Source organism: Portunus trituberculatus, chromosome 9 (genome assembly GCF_017591435.1).
Source record: "Portunus trituberculatus isolate SZX2019 chromosome 9, ASM1759143v1, whole genome shotgun sequence".
NCBI lineage: Eukaryota > Metazoa > Arthropoda > Malacostraca > Decapoda > Portunidae > Portunus > Portunus trituberculatus.
Window position 1 is genome coordinate 1,139,929 of NC_059263.1, and position 20,526 is coordinate 1,160,454.

Genomic DNA, 20,526 nt, shown 5'->3' on the forward strand with positions numbered 1-20,526 from the left:
ACACGACAGTGGCATGTGTTGATGACGTCCTGCACCCTGTAAAACATCCCTTGCCACCAAGGTGACTGATAATTCATGTACATCATTCTGCTGCAATACTAATCATTGTGATATTACATGTCAGTTACCAGATTTTAGTGTAAATACAATGTGATGTGATACAAGCAATCCTCTGTAGTGTTGGGTGGTGAAGAATTTGAGGGGAAAACTTGTAGAGGTCATAGTGTATAAGGATGCTTGTGCCTGTAGTCATGTTGTCTCAGTAACACTTTGAAGGACAGCATCAGGAATAGTAGTATACAGTGCAAATTTCACAAATACTTCCGTCATTTTTTTTAAAGATTTATTTTAACCTAAATATGTGTCAGTAATTCTTATAAAATTTTATTTGTTTTAATAGGTTCCACAACTGTCATCCCATGAAAACAGCAGCTGTGTACTAATTGCTGCACTGTGACACATACCGCACAGTGAAGCTCAGGGCAAGGAGAAAGTCATCACTGGACAAATTGTAGTGTAAAAGTTGCATAATTTAATTATTCTGAAGATATTTCATGCTAATAATGTCTGTAATCCAATCGTTACTAGCTTCTCTTCTCTGTTAAATAAAGGTTGTTAAACCCTAAAAAATATTGTAGGAAAGCTACCGTATAAAAGAGTCAGCATTTCTGATAGCACAAAAACATTAGGCACACTTGAAATCTACATCTAGGTAAGTACTCATACAGCATGCCTTGATTAATACTGAGGCTGTGGCACAGGAGTGCCCACCCTTTGCTACACAGATGCATTTGCTAGAGTCAAGTGTGGACCCAAAGTCACATTGCACCAAGCTGTGTTTATGTAGGCGACACTATTGCCACGAGACAAGCTGAATATATTGCTCTACCCTCTTCTTACGAGCCTCACCTTAGTATTTTTTTTTATAAATAAATAAATATTACTAATTCTATATAACCTAGTAAGTCACTTGTGTAGCCATCTTTCCTTTCTTCTATATGTTAAAATCATTTTAACAATTCTACTTTATTTATACAAACCTTCCTCACTGAATTTAGCTATTTACTTTCTTTTCCAATTCACCTAACAATCTGTATTGCTTCCTTGTCTCCTCCTTTTAGAATAATTCTTCCCACCAAATGTGAAATACAATGTCAACCCCTTACGTATGATTATTTTTTTTTACCTTCCTTCACCCCCTGGCCAACCATTTCCGGGTATTTTACAACCAAGGGATTTTTTTTTTTTTCTTATGGGGTTGTAGATCATATTTTTCTGCATCTGAAATAAAAATCCGCAACTTTGTAAGTGCTCTGGTTCGGCCGTGGCGGGCCGCCAAAGTCTGAATAATGAAGAAAATATCCTCCCTGTGGGCCAACAGAAAACGGGGTTTCACCTCCTCTGGTTGTACTCAGATATACGTATAACAAAAAAAAAGGTGCATATTGAATGCATACACATGCCCCGATAAGTTGCACCACATTCTTAGAATGAGTGGTGTAACACAGGAAACAACATAACACCACGTGTATGTCTGCATCATACAGCTATCACCTCCTACAACCACACACACACAAAAAAAAACTAAATTCATGGCTCATTTCTGGTGCACACAAAGTTTTGTGTGCATATGTACGTGTATATGTGCGCGCCAGAAGTTAACACGGCGCCCAGACAACCCTCCAATGACACACACAAAGGAAGGGAAGGCCTAGGAAGGGGAGAGGAGGCGGGAAGAGGGAGGGAGGAGGGAGGGACAGGATTGACCAGACCCTCAGTGAATCACGTGGGGAAGGGGGGTGGGTGGACTGCTAGTATGCAGTGCGTGCCAGCATTACAATAGTTCGTCCTGGCCTACAGAAAATGCTCTTTCTAATGGTGCTAATGCCAGCTTGCTACCTCTTACCGCCAGTCTTTTTTACAACCCTTGATATATATATAGGCTGATCGGCATTGCAGTTTCAAATTTCACCACCGATATGTAGGCTGGTCGCACGTAAGGGGTTAACAAGTACCAATTTCTATTCTCCGCCACAAATACAGGACAACAATAGCTGAAGCTTGGGTAAAGCAACTCAGCTCCCACTGGCTGCAGTCCATCAACAAACCTCCAAAGAAACCCTATACTATCTCTCTATGGCTTTCACAACATCAAGTAATGCAACAGTGAGCTGACTAAAAGAGTTGTGCACTCATGGGCTAAGCTGACTCCACTTTCAAGGGAATGCCTGGTGAGGGGACTTGAAGGGAGCAGCAAGCCCAAGGGAATGCTGGTTATTAAAGTTGAGGAACAAATCACTCCAACTGTGGGTCCCCTTCCTCTCCCTCAGGCGTTTCCTCCTCTGGAGGGCGAGTCCACTTGATGAGAGTTTCGGGTGAACGGAAGAGGAAGACCAGCTTGGCAAAGAGATCCTCCTCCAGTTCTAACTCACTGCTTTCCCTCACCAGGTAGATATCCAGGCACAGCTGTGAGAGGGACAGTCATCAGTACCACAGCACAACCAGATCATGCATTGCTGGGTGAGTACACTATTCAATATCAAATGCTATCACTTCAGCAATACTGTTTAACTTTGCACATTTTGGATTATCGCTACCATGCAACACCACATCTAGATTACACCCTCATCAGTCTTTGCTTGACACAAATTATGAACAGTCATGCCATTCATTATTTACTTCCAGCAAGATTTGTGCCTGGATTCCTCACCTGCAATATTCTGTCGACATTTGGCAAGTCATCAAACATGATCTTGAGTGCCGAGCCAGCAAAATAGCCTCGCAGCATCTTCCCTGCCACCAGCACCAGTGTGGTGTACATCCCCACAATGCTGGAAGATAAGAGGTTGGTTACTGGTTTGTTCTTCACTAGAGAAACAGATACTGTTTTAGCATTTGCAAGATGGTTCCAAAAATTCCAGATAAACAAATTTTTGGCTCATAAATTTTCCTTTGAATTAAAAGCAAATATGTCTTGTAATGCTGATACACTCACCCTCCACCAGAGATGAAGCTAAGGCCTTTAGGGAAAGTCTTGTCATTAAAAGTGTAGATGGTGAGGAAGCGGCACTGACTGTAATGTGGCAGCCAGCCAAAATATCCATTTTCACAGTTCTCTTGTACCTCCCACCACTTCTGCCTTGAGACCAAGTTACCAAGACCTGCACTCTGCAAGGTCAGTTTCAAGTCTACATAGCCTTCAGATTCATCTGGGGAGATAGAAGCAAGACAATAACACAGAAGAAAAATGTTGCATCAATTCAGGAAATTTTCTGTACAATATCATCATTAATAATCTGAATTTGAACTTACTTGGTGGATTACAACCATGAACTGCTTAAAATTCATGCTTCAATAATTTTTCAAATATTTTACATAGTACCATTGAAAATGCTTAGAGTTGTATTTTTATGAGGCTGCAGCCATTCTGTCTTCAGATTGACTCGATTGGCATAAACTTATTTCTCTGGCCAGCAGATTCGGTAACAAAAGACTAAGGTTTCAATAAAAAGAATCACCAGCACTATACCTTGAATTGCTAATGACTGGTGATTTTGTGAAGACAACTGAGCATAGCAACACTCACCTTCAAGCTGAGGAATGTATATAGCCTGACCCTTGTTAGTTATCTTGAGAAACTTTGGGAACAGATTGGGGATCAAGACTGGGTTTTGGTCCAACTCCCCCTCCAAGATACGAACCAATTTCTCCCTCACAGGATTCCTCACTTGTCCTGATGGAACACAAAACAAAGGATAAAAATTATGACTTGGGTTCTGTGAGAGAAGTACAAAGTATTCTTAATATTTGGTTTGTGCTCTTTCAAGATGAGTAATGATTGTTTTCTCTCTCTGGCCAAAGTAAAAAATTTGTCTTGCACACATTAAAAGACTGGGACTTGTTTCATGGCTGCTTTTGTGCCATACCTTTGTAAGCCTCAAGATTCACCTCCCTTTTTGCCTTGCATTCAGAGGCAATATCAGGGCTGTTTGATGGTCGTTTTACTGTCCAGTCAAGCTTAAGTTTAATGGTGTGGTTGCTCTGGAGTTCAGTGATGAGTCGTTTCTGGAGATCAAGCATTTATGAGACTATGAAGAACAAACAAACAGATGTATTTGGAGTTTGAGACAAATGGTAAATAAGTGATTGACTTCTAATTAAGTTGTAATTTTTTGTGTTTACTTGTGCTGGGGGTGAGATGCCCCAGATGGCATTGGAGTTGCCATTGAGCTCTCCAACCACCACGTCTGGATAGTCATAGTTGCTGAGGAAGGTCTGAGCCTCACGGTCCTGGAGGTAGTGGTTGTTGAAGGAGTACCAGTCATTCTGGCTGAACCTGTGAATCAGTGTTGTCATATGAGATAAGAGGGAGAAGTGCCATGTAGCTTCCTTTTTCTTTGGTCACAGCAACAGTAGGTTGACTGAAAAGGTCAATCTGAAGGATTTTATGAGGGCCTTTGAGCATTGGTTCCCTCCCATACCATGTTCCATTAAAAACAGGGGAAGGCTTTGGGTATGGGGGCTGTGGCCTGATACCTCAAGCTTCAGCCTCTAGACTGACAAAATTTGCCAGGGTCTCTTCCTTCTCCTTTCTTCCAGAGTGAGAGCAGTACCAATGGGATGTGATACTGGGTTTGTCTCATTCGGAAATTGCCTCAGTGGACCATGGGTACAGTACCCCTGCTCTCTTTTTGCTCTTGCCCTCATGAGGACTCTGTTGGGTGGACCTCCTTATCTCCCTCCTCTTAAACTGGCTCACCATGGACAATAATGGAAATTTTAACACATCCTCTATTGGGGCTCCAGGGTCTGCCCCTCATCAACCTGACACCCCCATCCTTCCTGGCCCTGACCTTGACTCTCCCTCTTGACCAGCCCTGGACTACCACTCTGTTCATCAGGCCCCCCCGTGTGATAATTCCTTGCCCCCAATAAATGCTCCCACCCAACAGCCACACATAACCTCGGTATCCACACTGCCTTTCTCCTCTTCCCACACCACAACCCCCCCCACCTCAACTCCATCCTCCTCTACCACATCCACTATTGTTACTTTTACCTCCCACAACTACAGGGGAAAACCTTCTCTCCTCCACTTGAGCTATCCAGATACTCTTCACCCATGCCTGATGGGATCAGTACTTTAGCATACCACCTACAGCACCATATCATAAAAACACACTTTATTTTCAATGCAAGTGGGCAAAGTCCCCTTCCAAACCTGACAGATTCTGCCTAGTCTGTGTGGACCCTGAAGCTCAGTCCAACACCATCTTCACTCATCCAGACCCCACACCTGCACAGGCACTGTCTCTGTCTCTCCACATGCCTGCCAAACTGACAAGAAAGACTGAAAGGAGTGTGGGGATGACCTCCTTCCTTTGTTACAGGAATACGAGGCCACAAGTATAACGTGTTACACACTCTCCCCTGAAGACACTTGAAAACACAAAGTAAATATAAGAAAAATAGCTTTTGAATGCCACAAACTCCCCCATTCAGTATATATTAGAGGTGTTCTGTGCCCTATTCACCCCTATGTTCCCCCTCCATGACAGTGTTAGAACTGTTGGTGGTTTGGACACCCAGAGAAACACATTACACTCACCCTAACATTAACTTAACTAAATCATTTGTTGCATGGAGAGAAACTTAAGCATTGGTTGCATGGAGAGGAAAAGCAGATTGACTAATTTTTATGCCTGGTGTAAATTTCCATTCAACATGCTCTTCTAAAAAAACTTTTTAGTTGAATGACACCTGGAAAAAAAACTATATTGCACAAATGGTCTTACTGTGAGAGGCTCTGCTGCTGGGCTGTCATGCGGAATATTGGTTGGTAGGCACCAACGGTGATCTGGACGGTGACGTCATAAGGCGGGTTTGCCTGACCCACCGTGTTGCTGAGGGCAAACAGCACGAGTGGGAACCAGATGAAGGCTATCACCCAAAACAATGCACAGCCACCCATGCCATACTTGATGATTTTGCGCTTGCCCTCTCCACGTGCTTGGGGATACTCAATTTCTGCTCGCCGCTCACACTGTCCAATTAAGATTAGAATGTAATTTGATGTTGGTCCTATATATAAGTTTGCCAAAAGAGAAAGCAAGAGATCAAATTTGACATCTTAAGGCTTACCATTCAATAAGAGAATGAGATCATTTGTGTTTGCATTTCAAGCTTTAGGCTTACTTGAATAGAATAAAACAGGTATTTTATTACATTTATACCTTGACTAAGTAGAAAATGCAAAACATCTTATAAAAAGCAGACCCAAAGAATAGACTTCTTAGCCATCTAGACACATGTCTTTTAAATTAACTGCTCTTCTGATCATGCTACTCTTCCATTCAGGATGAAGGCCTCTACAGCAAGGTGTGTCTGTGGTTTGTTCACCTTGAGCCTGAAGATGTGGGAGAAGATATCCTCCATCTTCACCCAGTCACCAATGCTCATGCTTGTGTCTGTCCAGATCCAGTCCATCAGTGTTCGCAGCTCAAACAAGAATGGCACACTCATGAATCTGTGGGCATACAGAGTAAAGTAATGCATAATTCAGTATGTTGTCTGATGTGTAATCCACTGCCTATAATCATCTTATACCACAGGGTAACCATTAATCTTGATAGCCATTGATATACAGACTAGTACTCTTACAGTCTGAATGAGAAAAGATTGAGGTAGTTGTATTGTTTGCAGAGGAAGTTGCCAAGGATCCTGGTTGGGTAGCCACAGCGGATCTGGTAGGCTGAGAGGAGAAGGTTGAGGCACTTCACCATGTACCAGATCTGTGGTGCCCGATTGGCATTGAACTTCCTGCAATGAACCACCTGTGAGTCAGTGTGTGTTGCTTGCTGTAATTATCTACTTGCCAGGTAAAGGAAAGTAACAGTGCTCATACTGCCCAGCCTCCATAATATCTGCTATAGTCCATTTAAATGACATACATAGAAAGGGAGTCACCATGTGTCACTCCCAGCCAAACTCAGTATATATATATATATATATATATATATATATATATATATATATATATATATATATATATATATATATATATATATATATATATATATATATATATATACACAACATTTTCATCCTGCCTCTATGCAATGGTAGTAAAGTTATAAGATAAAAAGTGTCTACAAAAGTGCATTTTCTGCTCACTCCTATTGACATGCCATGCCTGCTGCCCAGGAGCATGTGCATAAGAGATCGCAGGAGGCATGGTAGGAGGGGATGATAGGGAAGTGACTTTACCCACCTTTCTGTTACAGCTGGCAGAATAAAGAACATCCATATATGTATCCCAAATGTGAGGATAACCTGGAAATGAAATTAAAATGAGGGTTAAGCTTTGCTACTGTAACCATCAGCCATCATTGTTTGCTGAATAAAATGTTACATAACTTTTTATGTTGCACACATCAATGTGAAGTGTAATAGTGAATTCAGGAGGTTATCACTCGGCTTTCATTGATTTGTGTTTCATTACAGCTCCTGTCTCACCTGAAATATTAGTTTGCCTAAGATGAACTTCCTGAGGAACAGAGCCCGGTCCACAATGATGAGGCCAAACTGCAGGATCAGCATCACCAGGAAGGGAATGGGCACTCGGTTGTCCTCCAGGTAAGCTTTGACACCTCCATCCCCCTGCTGAGTCTGTAATGCATGGCAGGCACAGCTCAGTACTCCAGCACCTGGGGTTCTAAGGATGGGTTATTTTTGTGTATGTGCCTTGCTATGGATATCCTAAGCAGGAAGGTCATAGACAGAATATAGATAGCACGAGTTTTAATTTTATGACCATCTTGTTCCTTCAGGCTTTCTGCTGCAGAACCTTCAGAGTTAATACAGAAGACTGGCTTATGGTCTTCACATTATTTTAACTTGTCATGTTTCATTAATTTCTATAAAACAGTATTTGTTATATTCACGGTAGAGTTCAGTTCAGTATTGTAGCTGTATATTAACAATTTTTATGAATTCACTGAATGGAAAATAAGTTACAATCACCATGGTATATTACAGCTTTTATATAGAATTCTTCAGACTTGAGCCAAACCACTTACCCCAAATGCTGCAAAGCCAAAGATGAGGACAAAGAAGTTAAAGAAGTCACAGAAAAACATGTAGGCGTAGACATCCACCGAAACCTGAGACTCCTGATGAAGCAGCCTGTCCAGGAACCCTCGCACCTTGTTGACCTGACGCTCAGCACTGAGAGGGAGAGGTTGATTGTATAGAGGCAAGTCATTAGAAATTTTTTATGTATAGAATGATTGATAATTATATAAACTCAGAAGACAACTGAGTAGATCAATATTCACACTTACCCTCCCTTTGCAATCTTAGGCAGCTGCTGCAAGTTCTCTTTCACTTCTTCCATGTCTGGTTTCTGGAGGTCCCTCAGTGCCTGGAGGTTGCAGACAGTACAGGTCACATGCACAGAGTCTGAAGCACCGGACTGGGAGGGCTGAGAGATGTGTGTGCAGTGAGAGGTGAGGGATGGGGCGCGCTGGCTGAAGGAGACGCGAGAGCCCTCCGAGAGGTGGCGGCGGTGTTCGGGCCGCACCACCAGGGAGGAGGTGCGAGGCTTTGTGGTTTCTGCTCCACCCGGCACCTGAGACACCAGGGATGAGTGCCTGGCATGCTGACCCGGCATCCAAGTCTCTGCATAGTCTGCCGTTTCACTTCCTAATTGCTGCTGGTATGTCGTGTCAGACTCTGCTTGGGGTGTCTGGCTGCCCTCAGACAGTGGCAGGTAGTGTGAGGGAGAGGATCCTGGGAGAGGCTCTGAAGCACGAGTCATCAAGGACTCATCATTGGCATTCAGTAGCAGAGAACTCTCTTGCTCCTGCCATGTCAGGGAAGTATCCTGCAGTGTGGTAGGCAGGGAGCTGTCCCGTGTGTGGCCGGTGGATGTCAGAGAAATGTCCTTGAAATCCTTGGATGTGAGGGAGCTGCTGCCCTTAGTGTCATCCTTGGAGAACAGCGACTCCTCTTCTCTTGTGTCTTTGGACAACAGAGAGGTGTCCTTGGTGTAGGAGAGTGTTGACTCATCCTCATCCTCCTTAGAGGTTGGAGCAGACAGGGTGGATTCCTCCCCTTTCCTTGTTCCCTGGGGTGTGGAGGATGGGGAGGAGGATGTAGGGGTGGGAGCAGGTGAGGTACGGGCAGTAACGGTGGGGGTCATGTCTGAGGATTCCTTCCATAATCCAAGGCTCTTCAGCATAAATCTGTAATGATGATTTTGACCATGTTAATTTGTACATTACAGATTTTGAACTGGTTAATGTTACATGCATGGAAAAAGAAAGAGTTCACCTTAATACATAATGGAGTTTTGTATTTTATCCTGTACTTGAATTTTACAGCCAATAATATTTAACACATCTCAAGTACATGAGCTGGATGAAGAATGAGGAAATGGAAAAGTACTGGAGATGAATTAAATGATGTCCTTGAGTAGGATGTAAGCAACAGTGCATGAACCTAATCTTTTGAGACTAGCACTGTAGCCTTGACAAGCCATCCACCTTTACCTGTGGAAGAACACCACCAGCAGCAGCGCCAAGTCGTACACAGCATATCTGTTCTTCTTCTCAACACCAACGATGCGTGGAGGCCAAAAGGGGGCGTCAAGTGCCACTTGATTCCAGGGAAAGAAGTCAAACTGGAACAAGTACTTCACCACCACAATAATCTGGAGGTGGAAGAAAAAGAAAAATCAAGCATTGGAGAAACAATTATGGAGGATATTAACAATGCAAATCATGCTATTATCAAACAAGGAGCAGCAATAATGACAAGTATAATATTGGGAAAAGATGAGAGCATGACCTCAGTGTAGGCGATGACAGTGATCCAGAAGGACTTGGTGGGGCGTGGCACACTGAGGGAGCCCCACAGGAACACCAGGAATGGCAGTGGCAGTGACAAGACGCTTGCTGATTTGATCTGGTTCACGAATATCATTATGTAGCACACCAACTCAGACCGTGAGAGGATGGCATACCTGTGGGGGAGAGAAGAGGTGGTGATCCAAGGGACTAAACAAGAAAGAAAATTGATCTTACGTTGAGGGAGAGAATGACTATATGAAACAAGAATACAAGTGAAATAATACACTGGATAAGGAATAAATACACACCACATGGCAATAATGAGTTTGACAAGAGGAGGCTGTTCCTTCTTGAAGTCTTTCTCTTGGGATTCTCCGATGTCCACCAGGTCCACACTAACAACAGAAATGTCAACAAATCACAATGACAAAATTTTCTTTATGTAAGACCAAAGATTGAACATTTGTATTTACCTGACCACCTTTTGCTACCTGATCTGCTTATGTACAATGTAATATAATGTTCCTAATGTGAGGAATATAGTGAATCAACAAAAATAATGATGACAATCACAATTAAATCAATTACTGTAATCTTCGTAAAGTTCTATACAGTACTAATAAATTATTGCATCTTGTGAGAGAAAGTTTTACGTTCCTCTCAACTCACCTGTCATCTGTCTTGTCCTCACTTGCCTTCTCCACTCGTATCTCCAAAGGCTCCTGTCCACCATACCTGTGGAAGCATCACATGAACACCTGCACACCTACAGCCACGTTTCTTAGGAGGATTACTTACTGGTGGTTCAACTACTATATTCTAATACAGAGAAAATTATGTTACCAAATGATCTACTTTTAGGCCTTGGAAATAAATTCAATATATTCTAAAATTTGCCGCATAATGAATCCTCACTATTAATATAATATTACTCTAATAAGAGTACAGAACTTTAGTCTGTGAATAACTGAAGGATTAAGTACAAGTACAATGTTTAAAGTTTTGTCTCACCCATTTTGGTTGAGAGGGACTTCTGACCAGCCAGTCTCGGGCTGTGGTGGTTGTGGCGGCGCCCCAGGCATGACCCTGAACCCTTCTGTCTCCTGATCAGCAACAAGGCATGAGAAGTTTCCCTTGATTCAGGACACCAATATTTAACAAATAAATACAATTCACAAAAGGAATACATCTCACTTCCAACTATGAATGTGAGAGACTTACCTTGAGCCTCTTCTTCTCTTCTGAGAGAGAGCACGCCACGTAGCGGTAATCTTTGGAGAGGCGGTTCAGCAGCTGTGTTGCCGAGATCATCAGAGATTCCAGGAATTCCCAGGCAAACTTAGCCCAATGAACAATCTTCCGCAGGATGGGAGCAAGGCCTGTGGGAAGGGGAGGAAATATTTAGTTTCATGTAAATGCACAAAGCCAAAGACTGCCAGCTACTTTTAACCCCCTAAACAACCCTACTCCTTAAAGGATATTGACAAGAAATTGTACCATATTATCAAATTTGCAGCCATGATTGCTCCTTGCAAATTGTGAATGGAAGAGAAAAGGCTCAATATATAGATAATCTATTTCTAAATCTAATTGACAACTTTGTAATTTTTATCTAGTTGATCAAAACACAGTAAGTGTACAGTTACATGACCATTATGTATAGGGAACACACGAAACCTCATCAGACATTCACCTTGAGGCTCAGCAGGTTCAATCTCAGAGTAGTCATGTGCAGTGGAATCATCAGCCAGGTACCCGCCATCCAGCTGGGGAATGGGAGGCAGGGGCGGCAGGGTGGAGGGTGGGGGTGGCCGACCAGATGCCAAGGGAGACCTGTGGAAAATTTAACTTGCTATTTGCCTGAAACACAAACCTGTAGTAATGGTGTGAATGGACACAAATGTTCTCTTCAGATTTTGTGGTAAAACAGTCTGTCAAACAAAGGTGGCCTGAGGGATCCTGGTGTGAAATAAAAGGAAGAAAACTGTGGACCATAGAGAAAAGGAACCAATAATGGGGACATGAAAAGCATTCAGACTGGAGATACGCTAAGATTATACACAGAGACACAAGGAGATATTTTAGAGATTTATGATAAAACAATAACATAATTAATAAAGAGGACACACCGAATGTATATATGTTCTATGATGACAATAACAAAATTATGGGAAATGAGAGATAAAACAATGTTCATCTGAATGATACAGAAGACAGGAAATACAAGAGACAAAAGACTTTGCATGAAGGAAGTAGATTAAGAAAAGACTGACCGTCGTGGAGGTGAGGAGAGAGGCAGGGGTGGGGGCGAGTGAGGAACAGCTGGGGGTGAGCGAGGTCGGGGATGAATGCGCACACTCCTAGATGTTGTTCGTGAAGTCCGGGATGCCTGAAACACCAGCAACATCAGTGTGCTCATCATTATTGCCATGGAGCATGATGTCTCAAGCAGCAGAAGGAAAAGTTTGGGCCAGAAGTGGAAGAGTTTCTTTTTTGTGAGTGAATAACAGTAAAGAGAAAGAGAAGTGGGAAACTTGCATGTGACAGAAATGATGGAGAAATATATTCTGTTCCCCTTATTGAGGAATGAGAGACAAACAAATTCTGCTTCCTTATTACAGAGTTGAGGCAAATGACTATGAATTTGGAGGCAATGAGTCTGACTTTATCTATCCGACAACTAGAACAAATGTTACTGTACTGTGAAATAATGAGAAAAAGAAAATATAATGAATTGAAATGAGATATAGAAATTCCATTTGGATCTGAATAACTAACCAGATTTCCTTCTGAAAAACAAGTGATGATGAGTTAGCAAAAATATAAAGCTGCTTAATAAAGGCTGCAAAACTTAAAAGGCAGTGATAAAGAAACTGCACAGCCATGCAGCTATGTGGATGATCACTAAGTGAACATGGCTTGGCAATAATGAAACTGCCAACCAAAAGGAAGCAGAACAAGCAGTGACAGAGGTTGCTGGACTGTGTCAGGCACTAATCTCCTCATCTGCTCTCTGCTCTGCTTCCATTTTTTGGGAGTGAAAAGAGATGATTAAAATTTAGAAACTGGACCTGAGAGATAGACAGGAAGAATTATAGGCAGTGGCAGTGGCAGTGGCAGGATGAGGGGTGAGGCACAGAGGGGGACGCACCATGGACACCTGCGAGCGGCCAGACAGGGTGCGTCGAACCGGCCGCCTCACATAAGATGAGCGGCGGGAAGTGGCATCAGACTCTGAGAGGCGGGCGGTCCGAGCCTCCTCAGCCGCCTCCACGATGTCTGTCTTCAGCGCAGAACTCAGCAGCTGTCACCCGACCCAACCCAGGCATGCACACAAGTATAGACGTTGCACGAGTCATGCAAAAATATTCCATGTTTGCACAGAAAATGTTTGTGTAAAAAATGGATCATACGCAGACACATGCATACCCAAGGAAGTCAGACAGAGTCCATGTGCAGTAGTGTATAAAAAAATCAATAAAGTACAGTGAATAAATAATAAAGAAGAGATAAATATAAAATCAAATCAAAATCAAAACATAGAATGACCAAGAAAATATTTACACACACACACACACACATTCACACATTCACAAAGACATACACATATACACACACGCACACAATGAGAAACAAGGTGAGAGAGAGAGAGAGAGAGAGAGAGAGAGAGAGAGAGAGAGAGAGAGAGAGAGAGAGAGAGAGAGAGAGAGAGAGAGAGAGAGAGAGAGAGAGAGAGAGAGAGAATGACAAAAAAATAGTATTAGTAGAGTTGGTAAGTAACAAAGTATACAAATACCTTAGAATAGTGTTATTGGTTAAGGCAACAAATAATATATACAAATACTTAGCCACCCACCACTATCAACCACTAGTGACAATAACTAACAGTAACAACTAGGTAACATCCACTACAAGTATTTCACACAATCCATTTTTCTGTGCTTCATGAGTGAGGAGAACCTGACAGACTGTGGAGAGAGAGAGAGAGAGAGCGTCGTTCTGCTCACCGCTCACCTCTGAAACTGTCAATCCCTGCGTGGTGTCCCCTTGTGGCGGCTCCTCAGGTATCTCCAGTGGTGCGAGTCCTTCATAGTCTCCATAATCCTCAAACATGTAATAGTCGCCAGACCGTATTGCTGCGGGAGGTAAGCCAGTGTCAGTGTCTTGCTGTGGCATCTATTCAGTGTGTAGTGACTTGGACTGACTGCACTGTGAAGGGTTTGTCAAGGACTGAGTGATCATTCTGGCACTGCAACATGCAACAAGGTCATGACTTTATAAATTCTTGTCAGGGATGTCAGTACTGTGGTCTAAGGGAGTTATGGCTAACAAAATTGATGGTCTATGGGTATTTCATGATCTAAGGGACTGAAGGGGAGAGGAAGGAGGAAGGTAGAGATGTGGGAAAGTAAATGCAACGATGAGCCTGCGAAGTGTTGTGTTGCCTCGTGCTACAGCAACACAATCACTCTTATTTCTATTGTCATTTTCCAATGAACCTACAGACATACAGACATACATACATAAATGACTTGAAATATTGACCAAGTTAATCCTACATGGATGTGTAGCTGCTACTGCTGCAAGCATTGCAGCAACACATGGAATGTATGTAGCATCACTTCATTCTACACAGAACAACATACTGAACAAGTGACAAGTACACACAGAGCTGAAAGGGAAAGGAATAAGAAGACACATGAGTACTATATACATATCATACACTGAAGACTGTAATATAGACATTATATTCTGTGGAAGGTAAAAGAAAAAGAAAAAAATAAAGAGGTAAGGTATGTACACAGAATGTGAAAATACTCATATATGTACAGTCTGTAATGAAAGTAAGTCTGTTTATGTACAGTTTAAGGTAAATTTTCTTGTGGAGGTGAGAGTGCACTACAGGTCACACCTGACTGTGCTGGGCTGAGAAGGAGTATTCACCGAATTTTGCAGTACAGATGCAATGAAGTGAATCTACGTGTTCTCCCAACAATTGATGATCCGCAGTGATAAAAAGCACGAGCCACTCATAAACATCCCAGCACTATCACCTCCACCTCACACACTGCAAGGCTCAGTCTCAGGAAGAGATGATGGACACAACACAAGATGTTGCTGTAATGATGGTTGTGTGGCCACCTAGTGTACATATCACTTCATGCTCTGCTCTTCAATGTTAGTTTTGTGCTGTTTTTGTGAATACACAGCAGAATAGCATGTCAGGCATTTGTTAATGGGCTGTTTCCTGTCAAGCACTGGTTAAAATGTCAGGTCTATAAATGCATGTCAGCCTGGCAGGAATGCATGACATTCCTGATGGAGAGGCTGCACTCAGAACAAACAGCTACGGGTTACCAGTGGCCGCACCAGGGAGGGGTCTATGGGTGAAATGCAGCCAGTGTCTCGCCTTACGTGGCTGCCTTGCACAGTCTATGTGTCCAAGGGGGAGAGGCAGAGCACCTGTGTACAGGAACGACATAACGACTCATGACAGCCGAGGTGCAAAGAGTGGAGGGGTAACAACCACATTCATGTAGTATTGAATTGTATACATCAAGAATGTGGCAAACAACAGGCTGAGTATAAGTAAAAGTATTCCAAGATGTGGCAGCTCAAGTTTGTTTCTCGTACAGAAAATATGACAAAACGGTACTTCTTTATTGGTGTTGCATGGCATCCACTGGTGTGGATGTTTCAACTATGTGATGATTGATGATAGATAGAGAGCTGCTGATTACAGAATAGTATTTGTATGTGGCATAATCTCAGATATTGTAAAACAAGACAACAAAAACACATGACAGCTTCCAATGTAGTAAAATTCAGCAGCTGTGCCAGGAAGGGACTGTAAGAAACATAAAGAAACACAAACTTTGAGTTCACACATGTGTGGACTGGACAACTCGCACACTGTCAAAAACTGAAAGGGAAAGAGAAAAGGACACAGGAGGAGGAGCAGGTCAGAGTGGTGGCTGGAATGTGCACTGGACGAGACAGGACAACTGGGTGTGGAATGGCAGGGACAGCTAAGGGGTGGTGCTGTAGATACAAGATGACACAGGGCAGGAGGGGCATGCGCTGGGGGGCAGAGGGTATTACAGGTGTGGTGGGACATGGCAGGCGACGTGGTGGAGACGGAGGGGCGGTGGTAGGCCAGGTGTTCTCTCAGCCATGGTGGCCCAATGTCGTGGGTGACGGGGGCGGAGGCACGAGTGGGAGCGTGGCGGTCCCTCAGGGCAGGGTATGGAGGAGGGGAGAAGAAGGGGAAAGATTCTTCTGAAGGGGAGGTGATGGGCTGGTGTGAGAAGTGAGGGGTGGTGAGGGACAGACGCGTTGGCTCCAAGTAACCATCCAGGGAGAAGGTGAGGTTAGCGGAGGAGGGGGTGGGGGCCCCAGGCGTGGCACTGGGGGCCCGGGGACGGGGGGACGACAGGCCGTGCACGTCATCCACACCTGCGGAGGGGGGCAGGGGAGGGGACGAGGTCATCTCCAAGGGAAGGGGACTACTGACATTGGAAAACTGTTCCGAGGTGTTGGCTGCAACAAGGATAAACGACCATTAGGAACTCACCTCGCTGAAATCTGGTCGGCGGAACAAAAGAATACAAAAGGAGAAAGCAGGAAGGCATCTTTTTAGTACATACACACACACATGCACACCTTCACACAAACATGTCATTAGACAGTGATGTTGATTTCAGCTAAACAGGAAATGTCTGCAGCTACACTCTGCAATCTACTATTGGTGAGTGGGAAGGAAAAATTAAGTGGTGATGGTGGTTACTATCATCACCATCTTCAGCTGGCAGCAACTCTGCATGCTTCCTTCTGCTGAACATCTCTCAATGCAAGTGACAACTCATTTATGTAGGAGGTTCACATAAGCTGATGTAGGAGTTTTTAGATTTGTCTACAATCCCAAATAGTCACCACAAGTGACCAGCCAGTGCTGAACTGCTTGTGGTCAAACTTGTAACAGTCCAAAAATAATGATTTTAGAAAACAATTTCAGCAACTAATGTCTTGAAGTCTTTATGAAAATCTAATGACAATAATAAGTGACGGAAGGACAACAGTTCTTGGAATTTCCTAGCTAAGTGCTAGTGTTCCCCAGACACTGGCGGCACAGTCTGGACAGCTCTGGTGGCTAAAGGGAATTTATCTGCTTCCCAACAGCAAAGCAAAACACTCACACCACATTCAGGAAAAACATTGAAAATTAATATGCAGTGAACATCTAAGAGTAGAGTAAAACTTACTGACAGGGTTATCTTATTTTGTTGGATAATGAAGTGCAACACTTGTGTTGCATGACGTGACTCATTGTGATACTGGACTATAATTATGTAGTGGCAACACACAATGGCCTATTTGCAACTAGCTGATGCATCTGAAGACCTGCCACCAAGCATGACAACATTTCAAGCAGCAAAGGCACCATACTGATGACAAATGGCTCAAGCAGCTAACACCAAAGCTCTACACTGTCTTAATGACACACTGAACTAACAACACACTGAACTCTAACCATCTACTGCACAAGTACAAGGATTTTCTTACCCACAGGAAGTTTGCACAACTAAATTCCACCAATATCAGGTCCGTCTACAGCCAATAGACTAATGTGGTTTTATTAGTAAGACAGTATTTCAGTAATTTAGCTCATTACTAAAGAAATCCAGTGACGAGGCAGCTTCCTATGTATTCCCACATGGCAGTGTACAGAACATTCCTCTACTCAACAACCAATACTGTTCAAAGGTTCCTGTGTGCCTCAGAAGAAAATGTTTTAGTAGTTTTCTCATGCTCTGCCTGAGGGAATTATTTACCACACAAAAACAGCCAATAGTGGTATTTTCTGTGTAAGGATCTCAGAAAAAAGTATCTAAATGGATATTAACAACTTGAGCCTGAGTTTTCAAGAAGTTATATATTTTGACTTAGGCAACCCATATTGTGCTACTCGGATCATTAACGTCTTTCTTGCCATGGACGACACAATCCTCATACCAAACAGGATCCTTGCCAAACTTTACCACAATGAAATATGTAAAGACAAAAAATACCACAAATCAGTTGTTGCCCAAATGATACACACTCTGGCAGAGAGGAAGGGGTGGCTCGGGTCTCACCTTCGTAGTGGCTGGCTGGCTCCCGGATCTGCTGGTTCTGTATGAGCTGCTGTGATGCCTTGATGCGCTCCATCTTCTCCTTGATCTTGTTGAGCATCTCCCGCTCTGCTGCCTGCTGCTCTGCTATTTCCTCCTGCATCAACTCAGCAATCAGCTCAGCACCTCTGCAAGTTATAATCAGTACAAGATCAGTAAATAGTAAATGTGAAAACTCCTCCACATCCATTGTTCTCTCCAAATCTTGCTGACCATACCTGGAGGCAAGCTTGGTCTGTGCCTTCATCTCTGTCACCAGGTGCTGGAAGTAAAATGAGCAGAAGAGTCGCCGCTGCATCAGAAGGAAGCCGAAGCAGATGCCGTCCCATAAAAGACCAGCTTCAGACTTGGGGACGGCACAGTCCTTCTTCAAGTCTGCAGGATGGGGGAAGGAAAGGTCAGAGGAGGACAGGGAGTGTTTTGAAGGAAGGACCGAGGGAGGATGCTGGTACATACAGTTTAGGAATGAACTTTATCTCAGTGTATGTATACAGCATTTCCTCTTTTCAGTAAATCTCAAACTGATGCAGTTCACACACTCTACAATATCCAGTCCTATTACCTTCCTACTTTTCCTTCCTGCTCTTTCTCTCATGTCTGCTGGATTTCCTTTCTCAGTCACAGATGAGAGCCCACATTCAGACTCTTTCTTATCATTTCATTTTTTGTTTCTTCTCTATGTAATAAAGTTACTTTAGGTTTACTAACCTTCAACGATCTCCTCGTCATACTAACCTTCAACGATCTCCTCGTCAGAAGTGTCTCCAAACTTTTTGACACAGGCAATCCCTAGAAGCTGGACGAGCCAGCAGGTGTTGAGGGCGAGGGGCCGCAGGAACACACATCCCAGCAACTGCAGGAGCGTCTTCACCACAATGACCCCGACATTGTACCCCAGGAGGAAGTTCCATCTGTACCAAGCAAGATGATGAGAGAAGTGCCCAGTGGTGCATCACAACTACTGTTCATTCTAATAGTACCATTTCTTCTACACTTGTAAAGTAATTTTTTAGTGTGTTGTGTTAACTTTCAATAACTGAGAACCAAATCTTGTTCCAGTTTCTGTAATGCAGATCACTTTCCTTCACCATTTGGTTCCCTTGAGCATCTCATCCTGCACACTTGGAGTAATCAGGTTTGAAAACTTTTATGAGTCTTGACAGTCTAAAGGCAAAGCTGAGAATTAAATTGCACAATGACCATGAAAGCAAGCAGTAAAGAATGAAAGCAACAGAGAAAGCTGTGACTGACAGGAATAAAAGGAGATGACATTTACTGTTCATGGTGTCAGTCCCTCACTCAGCACTAGAAAAACCACAAAAACAGCAAAAATTACAAGCGGTGATAAACTTTTGTTACTTACAGGCGCAGGATGACATTGAGCGGCCTCAGGTAGAACTCGTTGCCCTGCCACAGGAAGATGAAGGCACCCATGACGTAGCCCATGGCAAAGAGAGTCACCCGATTGGTGCCCCCCAGGAACATGACAGCGAGGGTCACCCAGTAAGAGGTGAAAAAGATGACCACCTTCACCATGTCCAGGTAGTTCCTGTGAGGGTGATGGTGCAGTGATGAATTGTAGGACTGATTATATCATATTACACCATCACACTGAAAACAGAATAGCAGCATGGCAGTAAACTGTGGTGGCCTCAGCAAAGTTTGACTTCTCAGTTTTTATTAGATTGGTACATAACACACATGATATTTATAACAATTAATAAAAAAACTATCCTTACACATCTGTCTGTAGTGTTATGAAAAGAAAAACTGTCTATATCAGATTCAGTAATGTAAACATGTACTCTTCCATAAAACAAAGAATTCCAAGTTATCACAGATGTCTACATTCATGGTCAAATGTACGTCTTGAGCCGCCACACTAAATTCCCATCTACGGAGCAATTCTTCAGTGTTGTCTTCTTCCCTGAAGATAAACCATACAACTAACAGAAGACTAGCAAATCAAGTGACAGAAGACTGATGGCAAATGTTAAGCACAATGCAAGTGAGAGTGACATTTGGTTTACAGCAATGACTTTACCTAACACTTCCACCAACCAGTGTGCATGACAGCTATGACAGTCCCAAGAGTGACGTATCTTGTGATGACACAACCATCACAATGTACATGAAATGAGGATGAAAAGGTTCAAATTCCATGTGCATTCTGTGCATAGGATGAGTATAAATGTACAACATGCCAACATGAACAATCATAAAATGCAGTTAATACTTTGCCATTCATTTACTCATAATATTCTAATAGATACATCATTCACAGCCTCTCTACTTCAGCAATGAGAGGCCTTAAGGAACTGATAATAAAATAAAACATTAATGAATAAAGATTGAAATATAATGTTGATGATAAAATAATAATAATAATAATAATAATAATAATAATAATAATAATAATAATAATAATATAGCTTTCAGTAGAGAGGCACAAAAATTTGGCACAAATTGGGTACAGGAGTGATTCATGCAAAGAATTCAAAATG

The 20,526-nt window shown here is 42.8% G+C and overlaps 1 protein-coding gene across 1 annotated transcript in view; it reads right to left on the reverse strand.

The window, feature by feature from the left end:
- Positions 1-326: 326 nt before the first annotated feature.
- Positions 327-20,526, reverse strand: part of LOC123501147 (piezo-type mechanosensitive ion channel component-like) — a 53,147-nt gene continuing 32,947 nt past the window's right edge. Inside the window, 28 exon segments of the mRNA XM_045249733.1 lie at positions 327-2,466; positions 2,711-2,831; positions 2,996-3,209; positions 3,587-3,733; positions 3,927-4,065; positions 4,183-4,336; positions 5,796-6,043; positions 6,400-6,526; positions 6,661-6,819; positions 7,271-7,332; positions 7,516-7,668; positions 8,079-8,226; positions 8,343-9,245; positions 9,552-9,712; positions 9,850-10,024; positions 10,160-10,246; positions 10,521-10,586; positions 10,863-10,954; positions 11,073-11,230; positions 11,545-11,684; positions 12,125-12,240; positions 13,003-13,155; positions 13,866-13,987; positions 15,954-16,391; positions 17,987-18,150; positions 18,241-18,397; positions 18,758-18,933; positions 19,386-19,571. Of these exon segments, the coding sequence (XP_045105668.1) occupies positions 2,296-2,466; positions 2,711-2,831; positions 2,996-3,209; positions 3,587-3,733; positions 3,927-4,065; positions 4,183-4,336; positions 5,796-6,043; positions 6,400-6,526; positions 6,661-6,819; positions 7,271-7,332; positions 7,516-7,668; positions 8,079-8,226; positions 8,343-9,245; positions 9,552-9,712; positions 9,850-10,024; positions 10,160-10,246; positions 10,521-10,586; positions 10,863-10,954; positions 11,073-11,230; positions 11,545-11,684; positions 12,125-12,240; positions 13,003-13,155; positions 13,866-13,987; positions 15,954-16,391; positions 17,987-18,150; positions 18,241-18,397; positions 18,758-18,933; positions 19,386-19,571 (5,137 nt within the window). The 3' untranslated portion in view covers positions 327-2,295.